Here is a 26,189-nt window from a genome sequence, read left to right as displayed (position 1 = left end):
TATAAAATGATGTACAGGTATTAAAGAAGAGCTTATCTATGATTTCATTTTGTTTTTTTATTTTACACATCTAGTTGTGTAAGACCAAATTAAGGAGCAACTCTCTATGGCTGGGGAATGAGTCAGTACATGAAGTTAACATCGGAAAAGTAATAACTTATAAAATAAAATTTACATGAATTCTCTGTAGATGACACAAAAATTAGGCTAAAAACACTATGACACAAGAATTAGCCTTATTTTTTTCCAAGACCAGTAGAGAATAGATGGAGCAAGGCATAAGGAAAGCTTTCAGTTTAAATTTAGAAGTGTGAGGATTACTGCTAAGATTTTTTAATCATTTGGCAGCTTACTGAAAATGGATGCACCAGAAAACCGTGCCTTTCTATGCACAAGAGTCAAGGAGATGTGATACACATTCATATTGGATTTCTGTGTAGTATTAACCAAGTGAAACCAGCTAATTATTGGGAATAAGTCATATAGGTAACAACAAACAACACTGAAAGGCCAGTGTCAGAATTCCCAAAACCTGAACAGGAGTCAACAAGAGGTTCACAAACTTACTTTGCATTTGACTTAACTGACTGTTTCTGAGCCAAAAATTTCACTTATAAGTGGGAACAGTTACCCCAGAATATAATGCAGTATGTCATGAAAATAAGCAAAGTAGACTAATTTTCATGTTGAACTATCACTTATTGCAGATAGTACTCTAACGATAAATATAACAATATATTTTGAACAAGATCCTAAATATGGGCTTTCTGTGACAGCTTACAATTTCTCTGAACACCAATAAATTTGAACTGCTTAGGCTCACTTACTATATACCTATTCTGTGTAATCAAAATGTCAGTTTTTGTTGAATTTTGTTGCAGAAACTGTAAAAACTAAGTCTTACTGTGATTTGGCATTACTTTATTTTGTACTACCCATGAATTTATGTCTTGAATTGCACCATTTGATGCATTATCTGTGTTGAATTCAACATCCTTCATTACCATCTAGTGTTATCAACGAACAGAAATATTTTAGAATTACCTGTCACTAGGAGGCATATCATTTTTATATAGAAGAAACAGTAGCAGCCCCTTCAGCCCCCACTTTATTATGCCCCAATCAGATGCCACTTCACAGCTATTCTCATTACTAGAGAGAATGAGGTTTCACTGTCTGTTCTTATAGTATGAGGTATGGCTGTAAAATAATGGGACTCTTGCTGCAAAATGTTTAATTAAAAAAAAAAAATTATTATCGTCTTCTGTATATTTCCCCCTCCGTACAAGGCTCCATGACAATTTTCCATTGATGGAAATAGTGCTGGAAGTCTTCCACTCTGAGCTTCTTGAAGACACATGCTGCTTGTTCTTTCGCAGCTCTAATGGACTGAAATTTTGTTCCTTTAATGCAGATTTGACTTGTAGGGAATAGATAAAAGTCACATGATGTTTGGCCAGGTGAATAAGGCAGGTGGTCTAAGACTGGGATGCTGTGCTTCGCTAGAAACCTTTTAACAGACAATGTGGTGTGAGCCAGTACGTACCAGTACGTAGTCTCGATGCAGATCCCAAGACGAATGCAGAACACAAAACCACTTCTTCCACAGTTTGGTAATTGTTGTTTTTATTTTCTCGCAGAATTGAGCAGGAACCTCAAGGTAGTAATGTTCACTAATAGTTTGACTTTCAGTAACCCAGTAAGGATACACAATTCCATGAATTAAAAAAAAAAAAAAAAAAACAGTCATCTTCACTTTGAAGCTTGACTTGCTCAATCAAGTGTTTTTCCACTCTCGGTGAAGTTGGGCACATCCAATGCATGAATGCATGGATTGTCACTTAGTTTCTGGATGATAAAACCAAAATTCGTTACATGTTATCACTCTTTCCAAGAAATTATGATCATTTGCAGTGGTATAAAAATTGCCAGTACAAACATTTTCATGAGTTGGTTCTCTCACACTTTTCTCATGTGAAACTGGTATATAAAATTTTGCTTACCCATTCTTTGTCAGTTCCTACAGTTTCAGCAAACAATTGAATACCCAAGCAACAGAAGATCCAATATGACTATGTACTTTTTCAATATTTTAATCAATGTTTTATGTTGAAGGGTATACCGAGCACGAATCATCTTCAGCGTCTTCTCGCCCATCTTAAAAAAGCTTCAATCACGTAAAAATTCGCAAACATGATAAACAGGTTTTACCATACACTTCATTTAGTAAAAGATATGTTTATCTAACAGTTCTCCCATGTTTTATGTGAAACACCATTACAGTTCGTTACTTTACCGTATTTACTCGAATCCAAGCCGCACTTTTTTTCTGGTTTTTGTAATCCAAAAAACCGTCTGCGGCTTAGAATCCGGAAGTTCTGAAAAATGTTGGTAGGTGGCGCCACAACTAACTTCTGCCGTCGAATATATGTAGCACTGCACAGGCATGCTTTTCAGGCCAAAGATAAATACTGGTGCCAAAACCTCTGCGTCAGTAAATAAATTGGGGGGGGGAGAAGGTAGAAGACGAGCTTTTTTCTCCGCCCTGAGTTTCGACCACTGCATTTTCATACATTACCCTACAAAGTAAATACAAATTCCGTATTGTTCATCTTCAGATGTAGCAGCATTTCAATGTACTACGAAAATCCGACCTGCAAGACTATTTGAGATGTTTGTCAATATGGCCAACTGTATGTTCTGAATTATTTCCTACCTATGAGAAGAGATGGTTGCTAATAGGAACTTTTATGAATTGTGAATCACATGCAATATTCTCTTCACCATAAGAATAATACGAATATAAACATTTTGCCATGTATTGTTTTGTGTTTGCTGCTATCTTATGTAAATCGTGTCTGCCTAATAAACTACGAAACTAGAGTGAGACAACAGCAAATGCGGAAGAATATACATATCATGTAATGTTTATATTCATATTATTCTTATGCCTAATAGTGATACAGTCAGATATGAAGCACGGCAATTAACTAGATTTTTAAATCTAAGATGACTCTAATTTCTCTGCAGACTGTAATGTACTAAAGAGGCACCAGCAAAGATTTTCAAACAGAATTTTTTTTCGCTAAACTCTCTTTCAGAACATCTATCATACAGTCTATTATTTGGTTCTTATTGATCATTATCAAAGCTAGCAGCAGTATAAGTAACAACAAATAGCAGTCTCTCTCTCTCTCTCTCTCTCTCTCTCTCTCTCTCTCTCTCTCTCTCTCTCTCTCTCTCTCTCTTTTTAAATTGTAAGTGGTGGTAGCGTGCACAAAACCAAGCCGTGCCGCAAGCAGCGACAGGCCATAAACACTCATTATCAGAATGCGACAAACAATGCGTGACACAGTACAGTAATGCATTTTGAGCTTAGAGTGATGTAAACACCTATAACAAAGAGAACGGCACTTACCAGATCAAAGAAAAATAAGCAATCAGTTCAAACCAGACAAAGCACGTAAAAAAGGAAGGGTACCCATATAAATATGGACGGAGTGCCTGACGCATAGCAATGGCTACCTGGTAAAGTTTAACTACTAAGCTTACGACTCGAACCAAACTACTGTAGCTGTATTGTCATTCATTTGACCTAAATTGTGTCTCGTATTACAATGGAGGTGCGGCCTAAAACTTTTCTCTTCCCTTGTATTTCGAGTCTCAAATTTCAGGTGCGGCTTAGATTTGGGAATATTTTTTTCCTTGATTTCGAGTCTCATTTTTCAGGTGCGGCTTAGATTTGAGTGCGGCTTAGATTCGAGTAAATACGGTATTATTACACTTATCATTTTTTCGGCAAAACAAAATAACAACTCTTACACAAATGAAGGCAACAGCCACACTGATTTGCTTACAGACACCACATCTGATGGAGAAGAGTTCACACTTCACAGCTCTTGCTTATTTGTGTTTGGCACATGCGTACTTACTTTGTGAGAGCATCACTCCTGTCCTCATACAGTATGAGAAGAACCAATTGTGAACTACTCCTCTTATTACATAATGGTCCAACTTCTGCAACAGTATTTTGTGATCAGCATTATTAAAAACCTTAGTTAAACCAAGGAAGATGTCTAGTGTTTGCAGCTTTTTGTTTAATCCAACACATCACAGAGAAAAGAGAATATAGCATTTACAGTTGAAAAACCACATCTGAAACCAAACTGTATGTTTAACAATGAATTATGTGATCAATTCCCCTTGTATATGCAGCCTTTTCAGTAACTTTTGCAAATACCAATCCCACTGAAATAGGCTTCTCTCTCTCTCTCTCTCTCTCTCTCTCTCTCGTGTGTGTGTGTGTGTGTGTGTGTGTGTGTGTGTGTATAAAGCTTTTCCACTATTGATTACTTCAATTGCATAAGGAACTGACCATTTCTAAAGAACAAATTACAAAAGTGATTAAGCAACCGACTAACATAGGCAGTGTTTTGCACCTCCTTGCCTCTTTTGCAGCATTGTGCTGCATCCATTTTCAGAAAGCTACTACAAGAATTCAAGAAATTTTAACAGTAATCTTCAATATCCCTCATATCTGTGAGAGTTGTTAGTCTTCCGCAATTTAATTATTGTCTCAACCTTCCCCTTGTCAGTATCAGGGAGGTGTATTTCAGACAGCATTCTTGGAAAGCAATTTCATAAGAAAGTTTTATGACTCCCTGTAGAAACTAAGTTTTTATTTAATTCACTTTATACATTCAGAAACTGTTGGCAGCCTCGCACCAGGCAAGATGCACAAATTATTGTGCTCTCCTGAAGATAAGTTGCTTAGATTGTAATAACAGTTAATTTAGTAGAGATTATTCACTAAATATACACCTTAGGATGTTTTTTTTTAATATTACTATTAAAGACCTCACTCATATTATATCAGAAAATGCAAAAATATCATGAAATCGGGTTACAGTCATATTTTTGCTTGCGTTTTGGTGCAGTAAACTAACAAAATCTTGCTCAGTTGTTCATTTTTCCATTCCTGCAATTTAAGTACCGTGTAGCCTTCCTTATTAAGGTCTTATTTCCAGAAAGTAGTGTATATTTTAAGTTGTTTAATCCAGGAACTTTGCATTAGTAGTGTAGTTACATATAGCTGTGTACAGGTCTAATTTTTTAGAATGTGTTTCCTTGTTTCTTGGTAATTTAACTGACTTATTCTTACTAAAGTATTATTTTTTCATGAGTTAAAAGTGCCTGACTAGCTGTAGAATTGTTAGTTGCTGGGTTTGGTATGATGGTTACAGTAGTTTCTTTCCATTGGGATGACTGTAACTGGAGCAGAAAATTGCTGTCCTTCATGCTAAATTAGACAAGACTGGGAAAGATCTACACAGGTTAAGGAGGGAGAAAGGCATAGAGAGTTGGAAACAGGCAAAAGCAAACAGAAGGAACAGGTTTAGAACTTTATCTGACAGCTTTGTGGTGAATGTGAAAAATAGGATTGGCCTTTGGCCTCAGTTAGAAACTGATGAGCCTCAGTCAGGTGTAGATTTAGCCAGGATAAAACAAACTTTTGCCAATAAATTGAAAAGAAAGAATGTACAGAAATTAGTAAAGAGAGAGAAAGTTTCATGCTTAGGCAATTCTCATGCTAGAGGTGTAGGCCAATTTTTGTGAGATGCACTAGGATCAGAATACCAAGTCACCATTTTTTAAAAACCTAGTACTGATTTGGAGCAGGTGGCAGAGGATTTAGGGTCACTTTGCAAAGACTTCACTGAGGGAGACACTGTGGTGTCAGTTGGTGGGCTGGACGGTAGTACTGACAGAGATGCTGTACACGGTATAGTGTGTGACCAGGTAAAGATTGCATCAGTGTTGTGACATACCAATGTTGAGTTTGTATCTGTTCTGAGCTGGTATGACAAGCCTCATTGGCACTTTTCTGTCAGGAGAATTAATTTGGAGCTGGAACAGCTGCTTATGTCAGATGCAAGGTCACATATTGCCATGGTTTCTGCTGATTCTGTCAGTTGATATGATTATACTAGGCATGACCTTCACCTCAACTGGAAAGGGAAGGGTAAACTGGCTGGGCTTATAGCAGAAACTTTTTTTGGAGGGGGGAGGGGGGGGGAGTGTCATAGTCATGAGTGGCAAGATACTAGCACTTACTGGTGCAAGAACAGCACCTTTTTAGGTTAGAAAAGACAGTAACAAACTAAGTTTTAAGAATGGTTAGTATTGAAACAAACTCTCAGATAAAAAAAAGAATTTTAAAAAATAGCATAATTGTGCCATATTGCTTCAGGCACCAGCAACTGTTTGTTAAAAAGTTTCAGCAATAAGTAGAAATTTTTTGTCGAACCAATTTTATCTGTCAGTCGCTGCAAAATGCCTGCTATCTTTAATGCAGCAAAATATTCAAGGACTAAAATTAATGAATAACTTCTCTGCATTGATGAACTAGTCATCCAACCCAGTTGGCCTATAATCATCATGTGACCACTCGTATAGATGTGTTAAGTGTTACAGGATTTAGGTTAGTATCTCACTTTTGTAGAGCAGAAAAGGAGGAAGGGAAAGTGTTGCATTCAACATGTATTAACATGAACTTAAGAACATAGTCATTCATAAATTTTGCCTAGAGCAGCATATGAAAGCATTTGTGACAGAATTAGAATTCCCTAATAAATTGTTCATAATAGTGAGTGCATGCCAAATATCTACAGGTAAATTTAATGTGTTGATAAATCACCTTGCAGCTTCACTGGGCTATTTAACAGAAATAATATATGGTGGTTGTGGGTGATTTTAATGTAGATTTTCTTAAAAATCTTCCAGTAAGAATTACTAAGGTCAATAACACCAACATTCAACTTAATTCCTACTATAAACTTCCCAAATAGGGAGTAGATAATTGCACACAAACAGCCATGGACAATATCTTAATAGACAGGTCTAATGAATAAAATTATAGGCCTATTGTGAAACCAATAATCAGTGGGGTCTCAGAATATAACACGCAGTTCCCTTTTATAAATTTTTACACTGAAGAGGCAAAGAAACTGGTATGCATGCCTATTACCATATAGAGCCCCCAAGAGCATGCAGAGGTGCCACAACATGCCGTGGCATGGACTGGACTAATGTCAGAATTAGTGCTGGAGGGAATCGACATCATGAATCCTGCAGGGCTATCCATAAATCTGTAAGAGAACGAGGGGGTGAAGATCACTTCTGAACAGCATGTTGCAGGGCCTCCCAGATATGCTCAACAATGTTCATGTTTGGGGAGTTTGGTGGCCAGCAGAATTCTTTAAACTCAGAAGACTGTTCCTGGGGCCACTCTGGAGCAATTCTGAATGTGTGAGCTGTCATGTTGTCCTGCTGGAAATGCCCAAATCCATTGGAATTCACAGTGGACATGAATGGATACAGGTGATCAGACAGGATGCTTATGTACATGTCACAAGTCAGAGTCATATCTATACATATCATGGGTTCCATATGACTCCAGCTGCACACTCCCCACACCATTTCAGAGCCCTGCCAGCTTGAACAGTCCCCTGATGATGTGCAGGATCCATGGATTCGTGAGGTTTTCTCCATACCATACATGACCATCCGCACACACAGTTTGAAATGAGACTCATCTGATCAGGCAACATGTTTCCAGTCAACAACAGTCCAATGTTGGTGCTGATGGACACAGGCAAGGCGTAAAGCTTTGTGTCAAGTAGTCATCAAGGGTACACAAGTGGGCCTTCAGCTTCAGAAGCCCATATCGATGATGTTTCATTGAATGGTTTGCATGCTGACTCTTGTTGATGGCTCAGCAATGAAATCTGCAGCAATTTGTGGAAGGGTTGCACTTCTATCACATTGACGATTCTCTTTAGTCATTGTTGGTCCTGTTCGTGCAGGATTCTTTTCTGGTCACAGCGATGTTGGAGATTTGATGTTTTACCAGATTTCTGATATTCCTGGTACACTCATGAAATGGTCGTATGGGAAAATACCCTCTTCATTGCTACCTCAGAAATGCTGTGTCCCATCGCTCATGTGCTAACAATAACACCATTCTCAAACTCACTTAAATCTTGATAACCTGCCATTGTTGCAGCAGTAACTGATCGAACAACTGCCTGGGACACTTGTTGTCTTAAATAGGCGTTGCCTATCGCAGCACAGTATTCTGTCTGTTTACACAACTCTGTATTTGATTATGCATGCCTGTTCCAGTTTCTTCAGCACTTCAGTGTATATTTAACGGGATATAAAATCTACTGAATCTGAATTCTAGGAAGTAGTTAGTAAGCTAAAAATTGACACTTCTCAAAAACATGAAATGGAGTGATGTATACAGAACTTATGGCAAAATGGAACAATTATATTAATATTGTCCGTACATTATTTGAAAACAGTTTTCCTCAAAAAATAATCCAGAATAGACCAAAGCCTACCAAGAAGCCATGGACTACTAGAGAAATAAAGGCATCATGTAAGACAAAAAGGAAACTGTATCTACTCACTAGAAAGAGTTAGAGAGTTCTGATGTTTATGCTGTAGCTCATTACAAGATATACACAAAATATTATAGCTGGTGAAACAGGCTTCAAATAAGGTGCATCACAATGAAAAGGTAATTGCATCAGGTAACAAAATAAAGACAAAATTGGGTATAGTGAAGGAAGAGATTGGTAGAACCAGCATGAAGAAGACCAGATAGCATGAAGAGTAAATGGTACATTGGTAATAGATGTGTTCAGTGTTGCAAAACTTTTTAATAAATGTTTTATAACTGTTACTGAAAGGGTGGTGTCATCAGGTTTAATAGGAGATACCACATAATATCTCAGATCAGAAATTACAAAAAACTTCAGTAATATGAATATGACTTTCACCAAACAGTAGAAAAAATACAATATTTCAATGCCTTGTTATTCTGCATATTCATAGACGCATGCTTAACGATGTATGGAAGTTTGGGTCTGGCCGTCAGCACGAATAGCCAAATGGTGAGGTGACAGCTCGCAGTAAGCGAGTCCCGGTCTGGCACAAATTTTCATTGTCGTCCTTCCAATTCGACAGCTGATGGTAGTCCTTATTCACAACTGTGAATTCATTTGATGAGTAGAAGACATGTCCACCATAAAATTTTTAAAATCAAAAAGTGCTATTGGTTACAATAAAAATCAACAAAGTTATTTAAAGTGTGTGCTTCTGAGTTTAGCAACATTTTAAGTTAGCAGTGTAACTAGTCATTTATCATTGAAATATTATGTGGATGGTTGAAATATGTTCAAGTTAAGCTTTCAGCTAGGAAAATATATAAATACTGTCAAATTTACATACATTTTCATTTTTGCCAGCATTCTTGAAAATATTGGAATATTACCCTCTGACAACACATAATACACTGTTAAAGTCACATTTGGATTTCTAAAGGGCTCTGATATTGACAAGTAAACCTACCCAAGAGATACACTTCAATTTTAATTGGCTTTGAATGTGCTGTAGTGCAGAGCAAAATAAGAGACAAGTATTTTTTGTAGGTGCCTGAATGGCTATTAAGAGGCTGAAAAACATCCTTGAAAAAAAAAAAAAAATAGGTTTAATATTTATGAATATATACTGTAAAAACGACAACAGATATAAAGAACAAACTTCAAATAAAAGTTGTATCATTTTTTATTTACATTACAATAGTGCAACTAGATTTGTTGAAAAAGTGATATTTTTTTGGAAATATGAAGTACAAATTGCTGAATATGGGGCAAGAAATGAAAAGTTGTTACGTATTTCCAAGTATGTATTAGATAAATTTCAAATTGCCGTGGACAAATCAATACCAATAAATCATCTAGATATAAAGAGATGGGCTTTACAAGTAAGGAATGATGTTAATTTATCACAGTGTTTGTTCAAGGCTTCCTCAAAATGGATGCCTAATTTTAAAGTAAAACATCAGATTCTATCAAGGAAAATTGATAAATTCATCACTCAAGTGCAAATAGCAAATAAAGAAAAATTGAGGGGAAAAGTTTAAGAATTTGTGGAGGCAGTAAAATTAAAAATTGCAATGATTGCAAAGGCCAGACTTTATAATTCTGACCACTCATATTTCAGTTTGTAACTGCATGCAAGACAAACATTATCCTTCAGACAAATGTCAAAAGTCAGAAATTCTAGCAGAATCCCTGAATACCTTATCACACAGTTATACAATACAGCCCATTATACCTGCAAGCAGACATTTAATGTTCTCATCGAATAAACTTTAAAAAAAAAAGATGGCAACAGTGTCCTGAAAGTTGGAAAATATTTGCACAAAGTAGATAATATCCTTGTGTTCACATTTACATTTGGTAAATTTACATCAGAGTTCATAAGGAAATGGTTTGAACAAATTTATATACCTAATGCAAATGAAAAATCAGTCTTGTGTGTAGATTCATAGGCTGTACAAAAGGAAAAAATTAAACACCATTGATAAACATGGAAAGGAGGTGAATATTTTAATGATTCCTGCAGGAACAACCAATATGATTAAGCCATTAGACATCTATACATTTCAGCAGTGGAAAATTTCCTGAAACATTATTCCGGTTAATTATACTGAATAATTACAATATTAACTTGCATTTAAGAAATAATATTCTAAAAATTCAATCCCTCATTCATATTCAGTTTTCTTCAACCTTTTCAAATATGTACTGCACAAGAGTGGTTACATTGAACAGAAACCATGTAAATGTAAGACATCTGTTTTGCTTTAAAAACTGTGATCCTGATTCAGTTTTCTTCAACCTTTTCAAATATGCACTGTACAAGAGTGGTTACATTGAAAAGAAACCATGTAAATGTGAGACATCTGTTCACTTTTGCTTTAAAAACTGTGATCCTGCTTGTGACTCCTATTATCAAATTGCAGTTGTCTCGTACCTTTGGTGTTGAAAAAGTCCGTTCAGCCTCGCTTCCTACCTCCCTGATTTGTTTGTAGGTAATGTCTTCAAAGGAGAAGTAATTGTGCCCTGCTCATCACTGTGGATGCCACCTCCCTCTACACTAACATCCCTAATGCCCATGGCTATACTGCTATTGAACACTACCTCTCCCAACACCCAACAGATTCCAATCCAAGAACCTCCTTCCTAGTCATCATGACCAACTATATCCTCATCCACAACTACTTCTCCTTTGAAGGCATTACCTACAAACAAATCTGGGGTACATCTATGGGCACCCACATGGCACCGCCCTATGAGGGGAGGAATGGATTTAAAAAAAATAAAAATAAAATAAAATAAAAATTCACAAACTTAAGTGTACAGTTGTAATGTACATTAAAAACCATAGGAATTTCATTTGAAATTTTTTTCTTGTATGTGTTGCCATTTCAGTGGTATTCATTCAGAAATATTAAACTCAATTTCTTTCAAGGGAGTGTTTCACACTCTTAATGGCCTTATGGGCACATAAAAAAAGAAATGTGTGCGTCTTATTTTGCTCTACACTATGACACATTCAAATCCAATCAAAGTTTAAGTGTATCCATTGGGTAGGTTTACTGGTCGGTATCGGAACCCTTTAGAAATCTGAACTCTGACTAACCATGTTGTCAGATGGCTAAGAAGCTGATTGTTTGTTACCTTTTCTGAAATTTAGCTTTAGGTGTTAGAAGGCAATCTACACATACAGTGAGAATGTATTTAATTCATTAGACTATCAATTACAGGTTACTGCTATATTTTGTGATCTGTTAAAGGCATTTAGTTGTGTAGATCACAGTATCCTTTCAAGTAAATTAGAATATTACATTGTAATAGGATATTCTGCAAAATGAGTCAGATTGTATATATCTGACAGGAAACAGTGAGTGTCACTAGGAAAGAGACATATTATTAAGCTATCAGGCATCACACAACTGGGAACTATTACCTATGGTGTCTCAAAGGTTCCACCTTAAGGCCCCTTTCTTCTTCTTCTTCTTCTTCTTCTTCCTCCCCCCTCCCCCCCTCCCTCCACCCCCTACACCCCACACCCCCTTGTGTACATCAAAGACTTTTCGTCTGTAGCGCTACCAGATGCCAGGTTTGTTTTGTTTGCAGAAGATACAAACATTGCAGTAAATAGCAACTCAGCTGTAGCCTTAGAAAGATCGGTTGATGAAATTTTCATGGACATTAATAAATGGTTTGTAGACAATTCATTGTCACTAAAAAAACACACAACATGCACTGTAGAAGAAGTTGGCGGTGTTAAATTCTTGGGCTTACAGCTTGATGATGAATTGAAGTAGTAGGAGCATGCCACAGAACAGCTGAAGTGGCTAAGCAAACCTCTATTAGGAATGTGAATTTTGTCAGACATAAGTGACACAAAAATAAAAAAGCTTGCATACTATGCTTACTTTCATTTCATAAAGTCATATGGTATTATTTTAAGGGGTAACTCATCAAATCAATCTTAAGTATTCCAGGTGCAAAAATGTTTTATGAATTATTTGCTGTGTGAACGCAAGAACATCCTCAGAGACCCGTGTAGGGAACAATGAATACTAACTACTGTCTCCCAATATATTTATTCCTTAATGAAACTTGGCATTAAAATATATCTCTTCTTCAAACCAACAGCTCAGTTCATGGAACTAATACTAGAAATAAGAATAATCCTCATGAACATTTAAAGTCACCTAAGTATTCAGTGACACGTGTCACAAATTTGCCATCAACAATAAAAAGTTTAACTACGTATAAAGTTCAGTGTAAGAAGCAGCTAAAATGATATATTGATGTCCAACTCCTCCTACTGCATTGATGAATTTCATAGCGGAATCAACTATTGAGTATATGTTACTAATAATATTAAATTATGTGAATTTTATGTACAATCTGATTTCTGTATTAATCTAGTGTGGTAATCCTATCATTATAAATAAGTGTTGTAAAATGATTTTTATATTTGGTGATGTAAGTCCACAATAACCTAAAAATTATCAGTTGCTGAAGATTTACATTTTTGTGACAAATTATGTACTACATATTAAATAAAATATTTTTAAGTTATTCTTGACTTATTCTACATTCATGAAATGACCATTTCACATGGGATCTGTGGAAGGTACATTAGCATATTTTTTATTCTTTGTAAATATTTATTTTATATTCTTGTTTTTTTGACATGTTTCTCATCCTGGAGGACGTCCTATTGTTGATCTGTTGAAATGTAAAGTACATATAATCCAATCTAAAATACAGTACATATATCTGACTTATCAGTAACAAAAATATTTTTCGCCCATGTTGACTTTATATTCTGGTCCTTGTTCTATTGGCCAGGCCCTCAAACATGTATCAGTCTTGAAGGACTGATACATGTTTGAGCACCTTACAGTATTGTTTGAATGGGTTAGTGTAGTTTGATTGTTGCTATCTCTGATGTTATGATATAATTTCTACTTTTTTCTTCATGATATCTTTATCCCATTAGTCAGCCACCCAGATGGCCTGTAAGTACCAATATTTTGTTTTAAACATTGTAATGGAAAACAGCTTTCAAAGAGAATGAGAAATTTGTCGAGAAAAGCACTATATTTATTATCAGCACAGTAAATATCCTGCCATTCATGTTCTGTGCTGAGGTTTAAAAAAGTCTTTGTAACTGTTTGTTAACATTTCTAAACAGTGTGTAACTATATGAGTGAAGAATGAAAAAACGTGTTGGTTATAGGTGTGGTACTGTTGCCCTGCACTCTGGTTGGAAAGGAAACAGTGTGCATCAGGTGCTATGTGTTTAAATCTATCATTTTCTTTCTTGCACAATCTGTTACAAAATTAATATTAAAGTCACAACATACAACTAATTTTTGATACTTTCCATAAAGTGAACCAACAACTTTCCCGAGATTGTACAGAAATGTCCTTGAAATCAGAGTTAAGGGGCCCATAGGTAATGACAAGTGAAAGCATAGTTTCACTGAATTCAATTGTTCTTGCACAACATTCAATGACCTATTGAGTTCAGTACTTTGATAAGCCAATAGGTTCAAATGAATACCATTTTTCACTTCCATTCCGCAAAGAGCTCTATGACAAAAGCTACATAATGTATATCCTGGTCTAGGAAGCCTCAAATTGTGACATTGTTGAAGTGTTGGTCAGTAAACAGTTCACTAACTTTATCTCTAATACCTCTAATTCCTTGATTACTCTGATACCAGATCTTTTTTGAAGGTTGGACCCTTTGCTAGAGAGGTGTCCATTAAGCAAGGTACATATCAGGTGGCTCCGGACTAAAAAAAATGGTGTAAGCCTTTACTACAAGAATTTTCCCATAAGTGGTTCCACCACGCGCTACTACACAATCACCTAAAAGCTTTGCCAGTGTCCCCTTCCAATACTGATTGAGGTGCTGGGTGTCCCTATGATGCCCAGTCTATCAATAGATTAAACTAACACCACTGAAATATGAGCTACACCTTCCATCGTCAGGGTCTTTTCAAGCCCCATGTTAATATGCCTAACAGTTGTATTAATATGAGACTGATCATGACACTAAAACAGCTGAATGAGTTGCAGATTTGTGCCATCAGTTTGAATAAATATCTTTCCATGTCACCACCTGTGTCATACACGCCGACCCAATCAAGATTATTCCTAGCTCCATCCACAAACACTATCTTATCCTCTTTAGCAGAATTTCTGCATAACTCCCACATTTTACAAGTCACCTGAACCAATAATGCACTAGGCTCTACAATGTTGACGACCTGTTACTCTTTCCCCCAAAACTTCCTGCATTTGTTGTCCTACACCTCTGCCATGAGAAGTACATAACAGCAGAACCTCCTCCTTTCTGTCTGAATTTATAACTGTCTTGGGTTTCTTAACTGTTGAGGTCTGCTGCATGTTTCCTACACCTACAGCTACAGAAGACTGCTCTACATCTTCATCTACATCTACATCTACATACATACTCTGCAAGCCAGCATATGGTGCATGGCCGAAGGTTCCCTGTACCACTGCTAGTCATTTTCTTTCCTGCTCCACTCACAGATAGAACAAGGGAAAAACAACTGTCTGTATGCCTCCATATGAGTCCTAATTCTTTGTATCTCATCTTTATGGTCCTTATGCACAATGTATGTTGGTGGCAGTAGGATCAATCTGCAGTCCTTGAAACGCTGGTTCTCTAAGTTTTCTCAATAGTATTCCTTGAAAAGAACGTCAGCTTCTCTCTAGGGATTTCCATTTGAGTTCCCGAAGCATCACTGTAACACTTGCATGTTATTCGAACCTCCCAGTAACAAATCTAGCAGCCTACCTCTGAATTGCTTTGATGTCTTCCTGTAATCCGACCTGGTGTGGATCACAAAAACTTGACCACTACTCAAAAATAGGTTGCACTAGTGTCCTATATGTGGTCTCCTTTACAGATGAACCACACTTTCCTAAAATTCTCCCAGTTAACCAAAGTCAGTCATTCTTCCCAGCCATAATCCACACATGCTTGTTTAATTTTTGTACCGCTTTGTAACGTTATGCACAGATATTTAAACAACATGACTGTATCAAACAGGATACTGCTATTGCTGTATCTGAACGTTAAGTGTTTGTTTTTCCTACTCATCTCTAAAACTTAGGTTTTTATATATTTAAAGTCAGCTGCTATTCATCACATTAACTAGAAATTTTATCTGTGTTGTCTTGTATCATCCTGCAGTCACTCATTTTTGACACCATAGCATGATCAGCAAACAACCGTAGATAGATGTCCACCCTATCCACCAGATCATTTATGTATGTAGAAAGTAGTAGCAGCTGTATCGCACTTTCATGGGCCTCTCCTGACAGTACTTTTGACTTTGATCAGCACTTGCCACTGAAGGCAAAAATACTGGGTTCTATTACTTAAGTCTATGAGTGACTTACATATCTGGGAACCTATTCTGTATCATACCTTCATTAACAGCCTGCAGTGGGGTACTGTGTCAAATGCATTATGGAGATCTAGAAATATGTAATCTGCTCGTTACTGTTAATCCATAGTTTGCAGAATATCACATGAGAAAAGGGCAAGCTGAGATTCACATGAGCTGTGCTTTCTAAAACTGTTATGATTCTTAGACATAAGCTTTTCAGTCCCTAGAATATTTATTATATTCAAATTGAGAATATGTTCTAAAATTCTGCAGCAAACCAACGTTAAGGATATTGTTCTATAATGTTGAGGGTCTGTTCTTTTACCCGTCTTATATAAGAGCCACATGAACTTTTTTCCGATCACTTGGGACTTTGCACTTTGTGAGAGATTCACAATAAATGCAAATTAAATAAGGGGCAATTGACATGGAGTACTACTTGTGAAACTGAATTGTGATTCCATCTGGACTTGGCAGCTCATTTGTTTTTAACTCTTTCAATTGTTTATCTCTGCCAGGAATGCTTATTAGTATGTCGTCCATACGGGACTCAGTACAATGGCCAAATGATGGCATTTTTGTACAATTCTCCTGTATGAGCAATTTCTTAAACATGGAATTTAACATTTTGTCTTAACATTTGTTATCTTCACTGCCACACCAGACTGGTCATCGAGCAAATGGATAGAAGCCTTAGACCCACTTCGTGATTGATGATGGTAGTTGTTATATGCTGCATGCATAGATCTTTTCATAGAGCCACGAATCTCCACCAATTTTTTCAAGGCATTATTTGTGTGTTCTCATTCAAATCGAAAGTGCCACAACCTTTGCTTCCCCAGCACTTTCCAAATTCTGTTGCTAAACCACAGTGGAACTTTTCTGTCCTTAATCCATTTACCAGACAAATATTTGTCCAGAGCTCAATTTACAATTTGTTTAACCCTTTCAGACCTGAATTTTTGTAGAGGAAGGAAAATATTTCTTTATGTGGTAATACTCTTAGGTGATTTTTTTAATGATTTTATATGCAAGATTTATGCAAAAATATGTACCCATCGCCGGCCGGGGTGGCCGAGAAGTTCTAGGCGCTACAGCCTGGAAACGCAGGTTCGAATCCTGCCTTGGGCATGGATGTGTGTGATGTCCTTAGGTTAGTTAGGTTTAAGTAGTTCTAAGTTCTATAGGACTGATGACCTCAGAAGTTAAGTCCCATAGTGCTCAGAGCCATTTGAACCATTAGAACCATGTACCCATCTTCAAAACATATTTTGTAAACTTGGCTTCATTTTATGGACTAAAATAGCTAATTCTGAAAAATTCTCTATTTTAATGAGTAATAACATGATCATTCAATAATTATCGTACAAAATAACAATAATGATTTTCAATTAAACAGGAGAATATAGCAAACTAACCACATCTATTTATTCTAGTGGTCATGAGCTGCTACGCACTGCTTTATTGACTTGCTGATATTTTTGTAGTGATGTCCAAAATTTGGCACCACTTGCATATGGTGAAAATACTGAACATTCACAAATGTGTACCTCCGGTTTCCAATGGAAAAAACTACTTCTGTTGCAGTGGAGACACAGTAAAAGTTAATGTACACAATTATAGCCAGAGGGTCTGAGTTGCCCCATAATTCCTCTATTTCCATCTTACTGGAACTAAATGATTGCAAATTCATTGTGCAATTGAGAAACAAACAACTGGTTATCTGCTCTTTCTAGTGGAGACATTAAACACTTAACAGTTGGTCAGATCTATTAGTGGTACACCATGTGAAACAGTCCAAATATATCATTCTACTAGCAACCTTTGTACCAGCTTCCAGCTCCCAAACCCCCCTTCTCCCTCTTCATCCTCTCATGATTTTCTAACTGCACCAGGAGAACACAGATTGTATTTTCATGCTTCTCTGTTAACTTATTTTTGCTACATCATATCCTGCATATCCTGCTGAAGTTTTCCCTAGAATGACCAATGGCTTCCCCACTGTAACCTCCCCCACTTCCTCCTCCCCCCCTGTCCCCTCAAGGTAAAACATTTTCAGCTGGGAAAAAAAAAAAAAAAAAAAAAAAAAAAAAAAAAAAAAAAAAAAAAAAAACTGCAGCCGCTGGTACACTCAGTGAAAACTGAATGCTACAAGTGAGTGAGCTTTCCTGGAGGTTTTTTGTCACTTATTTCCCAAGAAACATTGGTTGAAAACTGTTTAAATTATTAGCTGACTACAATGTACAACTGAGAGACTTTGATACAAGACAAAAATACACTCACATATAACAGACCTTTCGAAAAAATAACATTACAAGATAGTCAAAGATGAATAACTTATTTTGTATTTATGTGCAAGGTCATGAAGATGAAACGTACAGCCTCAAAATTGGTCACAAATGAATGAAAAACAATAAAAACAGCTAGTTGGAGATAAAATAGTAACAAAATAATAATAGCAAAAAATTAAATAGCTATTTAGCAGCTGCTGTCGGCAATTCTTGCATAATTATGAAAGCAAAAATGTTATACTTCTGGTTGTTGTAATAGTAATTAATAGTAACTATTTTGGAAATAAAGACATATCAGGAAATTAATACTTAAAATTACATAGTAATTTTAATATGACATAGTGTGTTAATATATGTTGTTTCTGGATTGCTTGCACAGTCTTCAGCATAATGGAATTAAAGTACTGAATTTCACAGGTAAAACTAATCAGCAAACAAATGTCTGCAAACAGTCCAAAGTCATCTTGGCAGGAATCAGATGCAGTGAGCCTTTTGAAAGATTCTCCTCCATTACGTGTTGTGGAAACACAGAAGAAGAAAAGCAAAAAAACACATTCACCATCTTCCACAGTTCCAGAGATCTTTGAAGAACAAAAAAGGTTGAGAGATAAAGATTGTGTTGCTGTTGCCGGGCACCGTATACCAATCTCTCTTCCTCCAGTGTACCTGTCTCCAGAGACAAAGGGATTCAAGTAAGATCTTTTTCATAACCATATCCTATTTTCTTATTTTTAACAAAGTTAATCAGTGTTTCATACTGGTAAAGTTTAGTCTAGAATTTTAAAAACAGTGATGACCTTATAATGAATAGTATAACTACGTTTGTCATAACTAGTCAATTTTCTACAGCAAAAGTTCACAGGTTTGAAGTGATACATCTATGCAACTGTGATTACTGACCAATATGTTGTTGACCTTTTCCGCATGAAACTGGTCAGATAGGTTTGTTTCAAGTAGCATTTCCTGTTCCAATTTAAAATAATCATTATAAATATATGTACAAGATTTTGAGACGTTGATAGTTACAGAAAAAAGGATGGAAACTTTGCTAACTTTCGCAAGAAGTGCTGGCTGGACACTAAAAGCCGGGATTGCAGGTCAGTAGACCAGGGGGACTGTTATGGGGGCTGTGTTGGGTGGGATGGGTATAGGGAGAAAAAGGTGCAGAGCAGGAGAAGCGGCTTAAAAGGAGGTAGCAAATGTGCAGCACAGGAATGTGCTAGCGACTTGTTCCCAACTCCTCCTCCTCCTCCTCCTCCTTTCATCCACTTTCTCTCCGTACCCAAGCCACTTGACACACACAATTTAATTACACCTGTGTGTGTGTGTGTGTGTGTGTGCTTTTGTGTTTTCTGTAGTTCATAAGAGGATTTCATCTGAAAGCTAAAAAAGTTTTGGTTTTTTTGTGTGCCTCTCAACAATTCAACATTTCTACTATTCAGTCAGTAGTTCTCCTTTACTCCTAAATTATTTAAATTCTGCCACAACTTTCCTTGCTATATTTGAACAAGATGTTTTTTTAGCCAACTGGTACCTTATCACATCATTTAATGTTTTTTTCATAATCTTTATGATCTATTAAATGCTTTGATGATTTCTCAGTGATGCAGAGGAAAAGGGAGCTTGAGGAAAATGGACTTTATATGTTTAATATCAGCACTCAAGAAGTGTTCAATTTCTGTTATTGTAGAAGCTAGTTATTTCCTTCTTTTACAATAACATGTTAAAAAGTGGCAATTAACAGGACTCTGGTGAAGCTGCAGTAGAGCCAAGAAGCCGATAGGGGCAATGAAAGCCTGGTTCAGAAATAGAGCAAGTCTTCGAAAAAAAAGGAAAAAAAGTCAAAAAGAACATACAACAATTTGCTACTCTGAATACAGGACACTAGGAAAATAGGAAGCATTGTTGATGTGATGGGCAGGAGGCACTACATGTGCTTCATGTCAGAAACAAAATAGAAATGAGAAGGGCAAAAGAATTCAGAAAAAGTTTTATATTGTACCATAAAAATGTAGAAGGAAAGAGAAATGAAAAAGGGTGGTAGTGAAATAAATATTGTAAGGAAAGTCCTGGCAGAATGTAAATAATTTTTGAGTAAAAGTAACAACTACCAAAACTGAAGATGTTGCATCATCAAGATTGAGAACTTTGCTAACTTTCAGACAAATCCTTTTTTGATCTACAGTACACACACACACACACACACACACACACACACACACACACACACACACACACACATATGATAAAACAATGACAATAATAATAATAACAAACTGTACAGCCACATTGTTTTATGTGCATGTTGTAGATTGAAGACTCAGTGGTATTAAAAAATTGACTAAATGGAGAAATAAAGAGGGAAGTGTGCTATCATTATAGAGGACAAAATTGTAAAAAAAGGAATTACAATGAAAACATGTACGGTAGTTTAAAACTTTCATCTGGGCTCAGGTTTAAATCTTCCTCTGGTGTTCATCTACAAAACATTTTCTTTTGCCTATTCATTTCTGTGAGTCACAGATCAGTTACATTCAAGTCAGGTGATACTCCAACATTTTCTGCTGCCTTGCAACTTTCACATAATAGTAACCCAAATAATTCTCAATGTATTTAATTCTTCTACTAGACTCTTAATATTGGCACTTTCATCATCTGTTGTGGCTTCCCTGGTTTGAAGCAGCATGTTAAGTATGTTTATTGCAACTAATGCTTTGTACAACATTGAAGACATCAAGATATATTGAAATGATTTCAAATAAGCTTCTTCTGTGTTCTCTGTTGTTCTGTATGTGCCCCCACAGTCAAAATTAGAAGCAAGTTCAGCTGGCCTTTGTAATACTGGCAAATGTTTAGCAAATAGGTGCTCAGAGTTTATCTGTGCAGACCATCTTGTTTCTGATAGCCTGTGAAGGTACAATTCAATATTTTCTTTTAAAACTTTCTCTTTTGGGACTAGAATGAAAAAAGTAATATGTTTTCAAAACAATTTTGTAAAAAGTGAGTACATCTGTGGAACTCTCCACAGCATGGACACCTGGAAGATTTAACGAAAGAACATTGCATGGATATAAAATTCCCAACTGATTTTCTTTAATATATGAGCTTGAGCTCCCTGTTAGATGCCACTTACATAGCTTCCATTGTCATAACATTACCCACAAGTCTGAAATCTGTAAGCCATAATGTTTCAGCTCATCATAAATCATTTTAACAATTTATTGGCCAGTCTTCCAGTTACAATCAACAAAGTCAAGAAAATACTAGCTAATCCTATATTGATTGTAGTCATTAAGAACAACATAGTACAGTATAAAAACATTTTGGACTTCATTGGGAGTTGCAAACAAATTCGCAAGTTATTTCAATAAATTTGTTCTGAACATTGTGAGGTGGACAGTAAACCATGTGTTTTCCTCCATGTTGTGATGTCTTAACTTTCCTTAAAAGCTCTTTCATAACTGGATTAAACTTTGCCACAAAAACTCTGATAATCCAAAAAATTAACATTTCTATGATCTCCAGTTAACAGATCACTATCAACTCTCAAAGCTAAACCTTTTTTTGCTTACATGAAGCAAATTTTCCCTGTCCAGTACTACTCTTACAATGTTACTTTATATATATCACCACTATAGCCTACTCATAAAGTGATTATATCACAGTAAGTAAAGAAAGGAAAATCCAAGATGGAATGTAACACTATTAAGAAAAGGGTAGTTGCTACTCACCATGTAGTGGAAATGCAGAGTCACAGATAGGCACAAATTAATTAGATTATTAATGCAAGAAGGAAACATAAACTCACAAAAGTTCACACATCATGTACACAATATGTCTAAAACTCTAGATAATTAGGTCTCACATATTTAAGAGATTGAACATTACGTTTTGGGTTGACATCATTGTAGCCGATGCTGGAAGAGGAATTTTTGCTTTGACCAATGCACTGATAAAGGATTTTTGTTGTGTCTTGTATCTAGTACACAAGAACAATAGACGATTCCCATCCACTTCTTCATTGCATAAATCCCACAAAGGAGATTCCTTCTATTTTATTCAGAACAGGTGCATTTGGAATTTGCCATGATTTAAGGACAAGTATGTAATCATTGTTGTGAATCATCTGCTCCTATTTCAATGAGTAAACTAAGGTGATAACACTATTTTAGGCTGTGGCTGGGCACATTGTACTCTTTCCAATATCTTGGTCAAATCCTGTTGTGTCTGCCAGTCATTTCTCGCTTTTTCATTGGTTAAGCTCAACATTTCATGATGAGGATGTCTCTCATTCAGGATGTCATCTAAATTCATTTGCTTGCTTTGCTAAGCTGTCTACTATTTCATTATAGAAAATGACACTGTTCCCAGGAATCCACAAGAAATTTGTTACTATTCCTACTTGCTTATTTGTAACAACTTCTTTAATAATGTCTGTAATTGTAGGTGACACACATTAATTCTATTTTGGTTTCTTAAGACTCTTTAGTACATTAAGGGAATCTTTTATTATCACCATATTGTTTCATCTCCAAGTTCTGCTGTATTTTAATGCTTGTCTAACTGCTATGGCTTCTCAGGTAGAGAATATGGGGCTTGATAATTTTCTGTGGTGTTGTCTATTGCACATCTTGCTTTGTCATTGTCGATGCTTTGAGATCCATCCATGTAAATCTTTGACAAATTAAGGAAAATACTATTGAGGAAAATGCTGATTTCAGTCTTCATATTTGGAGAATCTTTATATTGTATGATGTTATCAAAGATTAGTACATTTTCTTCTCGGTAGCTGAATTGGACAATGGATCCTGGTAAGGCATTGCACTTCCGTATTTTATTTTCATACAAGGTCCACCATTCAAGAGATTTCATAATCAGTAGTTTTCTTCTATTTCCAGAGAAATAATTAATTTTTTTGGTGCCTGGCCAATACTTAATTGTGCCTTTGATTAGAGAATGTCCTGTCTTTGAGATTTACTTTAAAATGACTTTGTTCACAAGTTTTTTCCTTCTGACAGTGTGATTCTCCTGCCCCAACAAGGAGAACTTCCAAAATCCAAACTGGGTCTTGGGGAGAACAATATACCTGTCCATCCACCATTCTAATCTGTTTTCAAGTGTCTGTAATAAACTTGAAGATAGTGATATTAGCATGTAAGATGACAGTTTTAGAGTATCTTTGTTTGGTTTAAGAACAGGAATTAAAATCTGTCATCCATTCCTGGACCACATATCCATATTTCATTGTACAACCTGCGTAGCATAGAAAGTGCCTCAAATGACAAGTTTCAGATCATGCTATGATGTATTCTGCTGATACCTGGTGCTGTATAGGATGAATTTTGTAAAGCATTAATCAGTTCTTTTTCGTAAAAGAGGTACACAATTCATGCTCTGTTTCATCGTTGTTGTTGTTGTTGTTGTTGTTGTTTGGTCTTCAGTCCTAAGACTGGTTTGATGCAGCTCTCCATGCTACTCTATCCTGTACAAGCTTCTTCATCTCCTAGTACCTACTGCAACCTACATCCTTCTGAATCTGCTTAGTGTATTCATCTCTTGGTCTCCCTCTATGATTTTTACCCTCCATGCTGCCCTCCAATACTAAATTGGTGATCCCTTGATGCCTCAGAACATGTCTTACCAATCGACCCCTTCTTCTAGTCAAGTTGTGCCACAAATTCCTCTTCTCCCCAATTCTATTCAATACCTCCTCATTAGTTATTTGATCTACCATCTAATTTTCAGCATTTCAAAAGCTTCTATTCTCTTCTTGTTTAAACTATTTATCGTCCATGTTTCACTTCCACACATGGCTACACATCATACAAGTACTTTCAGAAACGGCTTCCTGACACTTAAATCTATACTCGATGTTAACAAATTTCTCTTCTTCAGAAATGCTTTCCTTGCCATTGCCAGTCTACATTTTATACCCTCTCTATTTCAACCATCATCAGTTATTTTTCTCCCCAAATAGGAAAACTCCTTTACTACTTTAAGTGTCTTATTTCCTAATATAATTTCCTCAGCATCACCAAACTTAATTCAACTACATTCCATTATACTCGTTTTGCTTTTGTTGATGTTCATCTTATATCCTCCTTTCAAAACACTTTCCTTTCTGTTCAACTGCTCTTCCAAGTCCGTTGCTGTCTCTGACAGAATTACAATGTAATGGCGAACGTCAAAGTTTTTATTTCTTCTGCATGGATTTTAATTCCTACTCAAAATTTTTCTTTTGTTTCCTTTACTGCTAGCTCAATATACAGATTGAATAACATCGGGGAGAGGTTACAACCCTGTCTCACTCCCTTCCTAACCACTGCTTCCCTTTCATTCCCTCGACTCTTATAACTGCCATCTGGTTTCTGTACAAATTGTAAATAGCCTTTTGCTCCCTGTATTTTACCCCTGCCACCTTCAGAATTTGAAAAAGAGAATTCCAGTCCCCATTGTCAAAAACTTTCTTTAAGTCTACAAATGCTAGACTTTCATCGTTATGAAAGTAAATATCTTCAGTGTGGGTTCTGTCCAAGAAAGATTTTGTTTCTTGATTAATTTTGTATTTGACTTCCCATTTGTAAAACATCTGATCTTTTGCCATACCCCTATCATGCTGGTTTCGTTTCATAATGACTCACATTATTGGAACCAACTTTCTCTTTTGTGCACCTCCAAAACTTTTTTTTTTATTCTAATGTAAAAATATTCTAATTTTGTTAACTTTCTATACTGCTAATCTTCTTGCTGTGGCCCTGAAACGGTTTATGTTCCACCAGCCAACTTGTCTCTGTCTTTGTGTTTGTTGCAGCTTCTTAGGAGAGGAATGACTTTAATTAACTGCTCTTTCGATTAGTGTGACAAACTTTACATATCCATCAATTCCCTTGGTAATATTGGGAATGTCTTTAGCTTCTTGTATTATAATTTCTTGATAACTTGCCCAGTTTGCTTTTCCAATATTCCATATGACAGTGGGGTTTGTATACTGATAATGACTATATTCACACCCGATCTTCATAAGTATAGGGTAATGGTCTGATACTAGAGAATCCTGGAGTTCTTGACACATAGACTTACTATAATGCAAGGGGAGCATAGTTTTAGGTCTAACACCGATTCTGTCCTCTCGGGGACCATAACCATTGTTGGAGAATCGTAATTTGTAACAGTCAGTGGTTTATTACCGAACAATGCCAGGATGGACTCACCCATTCTGTCATTGCAGTCCAACTGGTGATTTGAGCATTATAGTCTCTGCATAATACATACCATGGTTCTGCTTATTGGAACAAAGCCTCCCAGTGATCTTTTTTAATCAGAGTTATGGTGGAAAGTACAACAATACATAAGATATTAGCATATTGCCTAATTAAATCCTAGCAGCCCCAGCCTGAAATGGCAAACTACATAAATTTAAAGATAGCTGTCATATGTATTATACTGTATGACTCTATGGGCCTCTACAGTTCATTTTGTTTCTGGCGGTGCCATTGCTGGAGGTAGGAGGGGCTGAGAGAATCCAATTTTTGTAAGTTCATGTGGCTGTATATGGCTGTGTTTGAGGTACATTAATATTTGCAGACATAGGGAAGGACTGAGCAGCCTGAGAATATGTTGTGTTGCACATACAGGGTGTTACAAAAAGGTATGGCTAAACTTTCAGGAAACATTCCTCACACACACAAAGAAAGAAAATATGTTATGTGGATATGTGTCTGGAAACGCTTACTTTCCATGTTAGAGCCCATTTTATTACTTCTCTTCAAATCACATTAATCATGGAATGGAAACACACAGCAACAGAACGTACCAGCGTGACTTCAAACACTTTGTTACAGGAAATGTTCAAAATGTCCTCCGTTAGTGAGGATAGATGCATCCACCCTCCATCACATGGAATCCCTGATGCGCTGATGCAGCCCTGGAGAATGGCGTATTGTATCACAGCCGTCCACAACACGAGCACGAAGAGTCTCTACATTTGGTACCGGGATTGCGTAGACAAGAGCTTTCAAATGCCCCCATAAATG

At 36.3% G+C, this 26,189-nt stretch overlaps 1 protein-coding gene across 3 annotated transcripts in view; it reads left to right on the top strand.

Moving 5' to 3' along the window:
• LOC126354575 (tetratricopeptide repeat protein 17) overlaps positions 1-26,189 on the top strand; it is a 303,403-nt gene that overhangs the window by 161,227 nt on the left and 115,987 nt on the right. For all 3 annotated transcript variants that reach the window (XR_007565351.1, XM_050004319.1, XM_050004320.1), the window contains exon 9: positions 18,574-18,848. Coding sequence is in view for 2 of the 3 variants with exons in the window: in XM_050004319.1 (XP_049860276.1) it covers positions 18,574-18,848 (275 nt within the window). In the remaining variant the exon portion in view is untranslated. The remainder of the gene's footprint in view (positions 1-18,573; positions 18,849-26,189) is intronic.

Source organism: Schistocerca gregaria, chromosome 3 (genome assembly GCF_023897955.1).
Source record: "Schistocerca gregaria isolate iqSchGreg1 chromosome 3, iqSchGreg1.2, whole genome shotgun sequence".
In the NCBI taxonomy this organism is placed as follows: Eukaryota; Metazoa; Arthropoda; class Insecta; order Orthoptera; family Acrididae; genus Schistocerca; species Schistocerca gregaria.
This window is presented reverse-complemented; position numbering and strand designations above follow the sequence as displayed.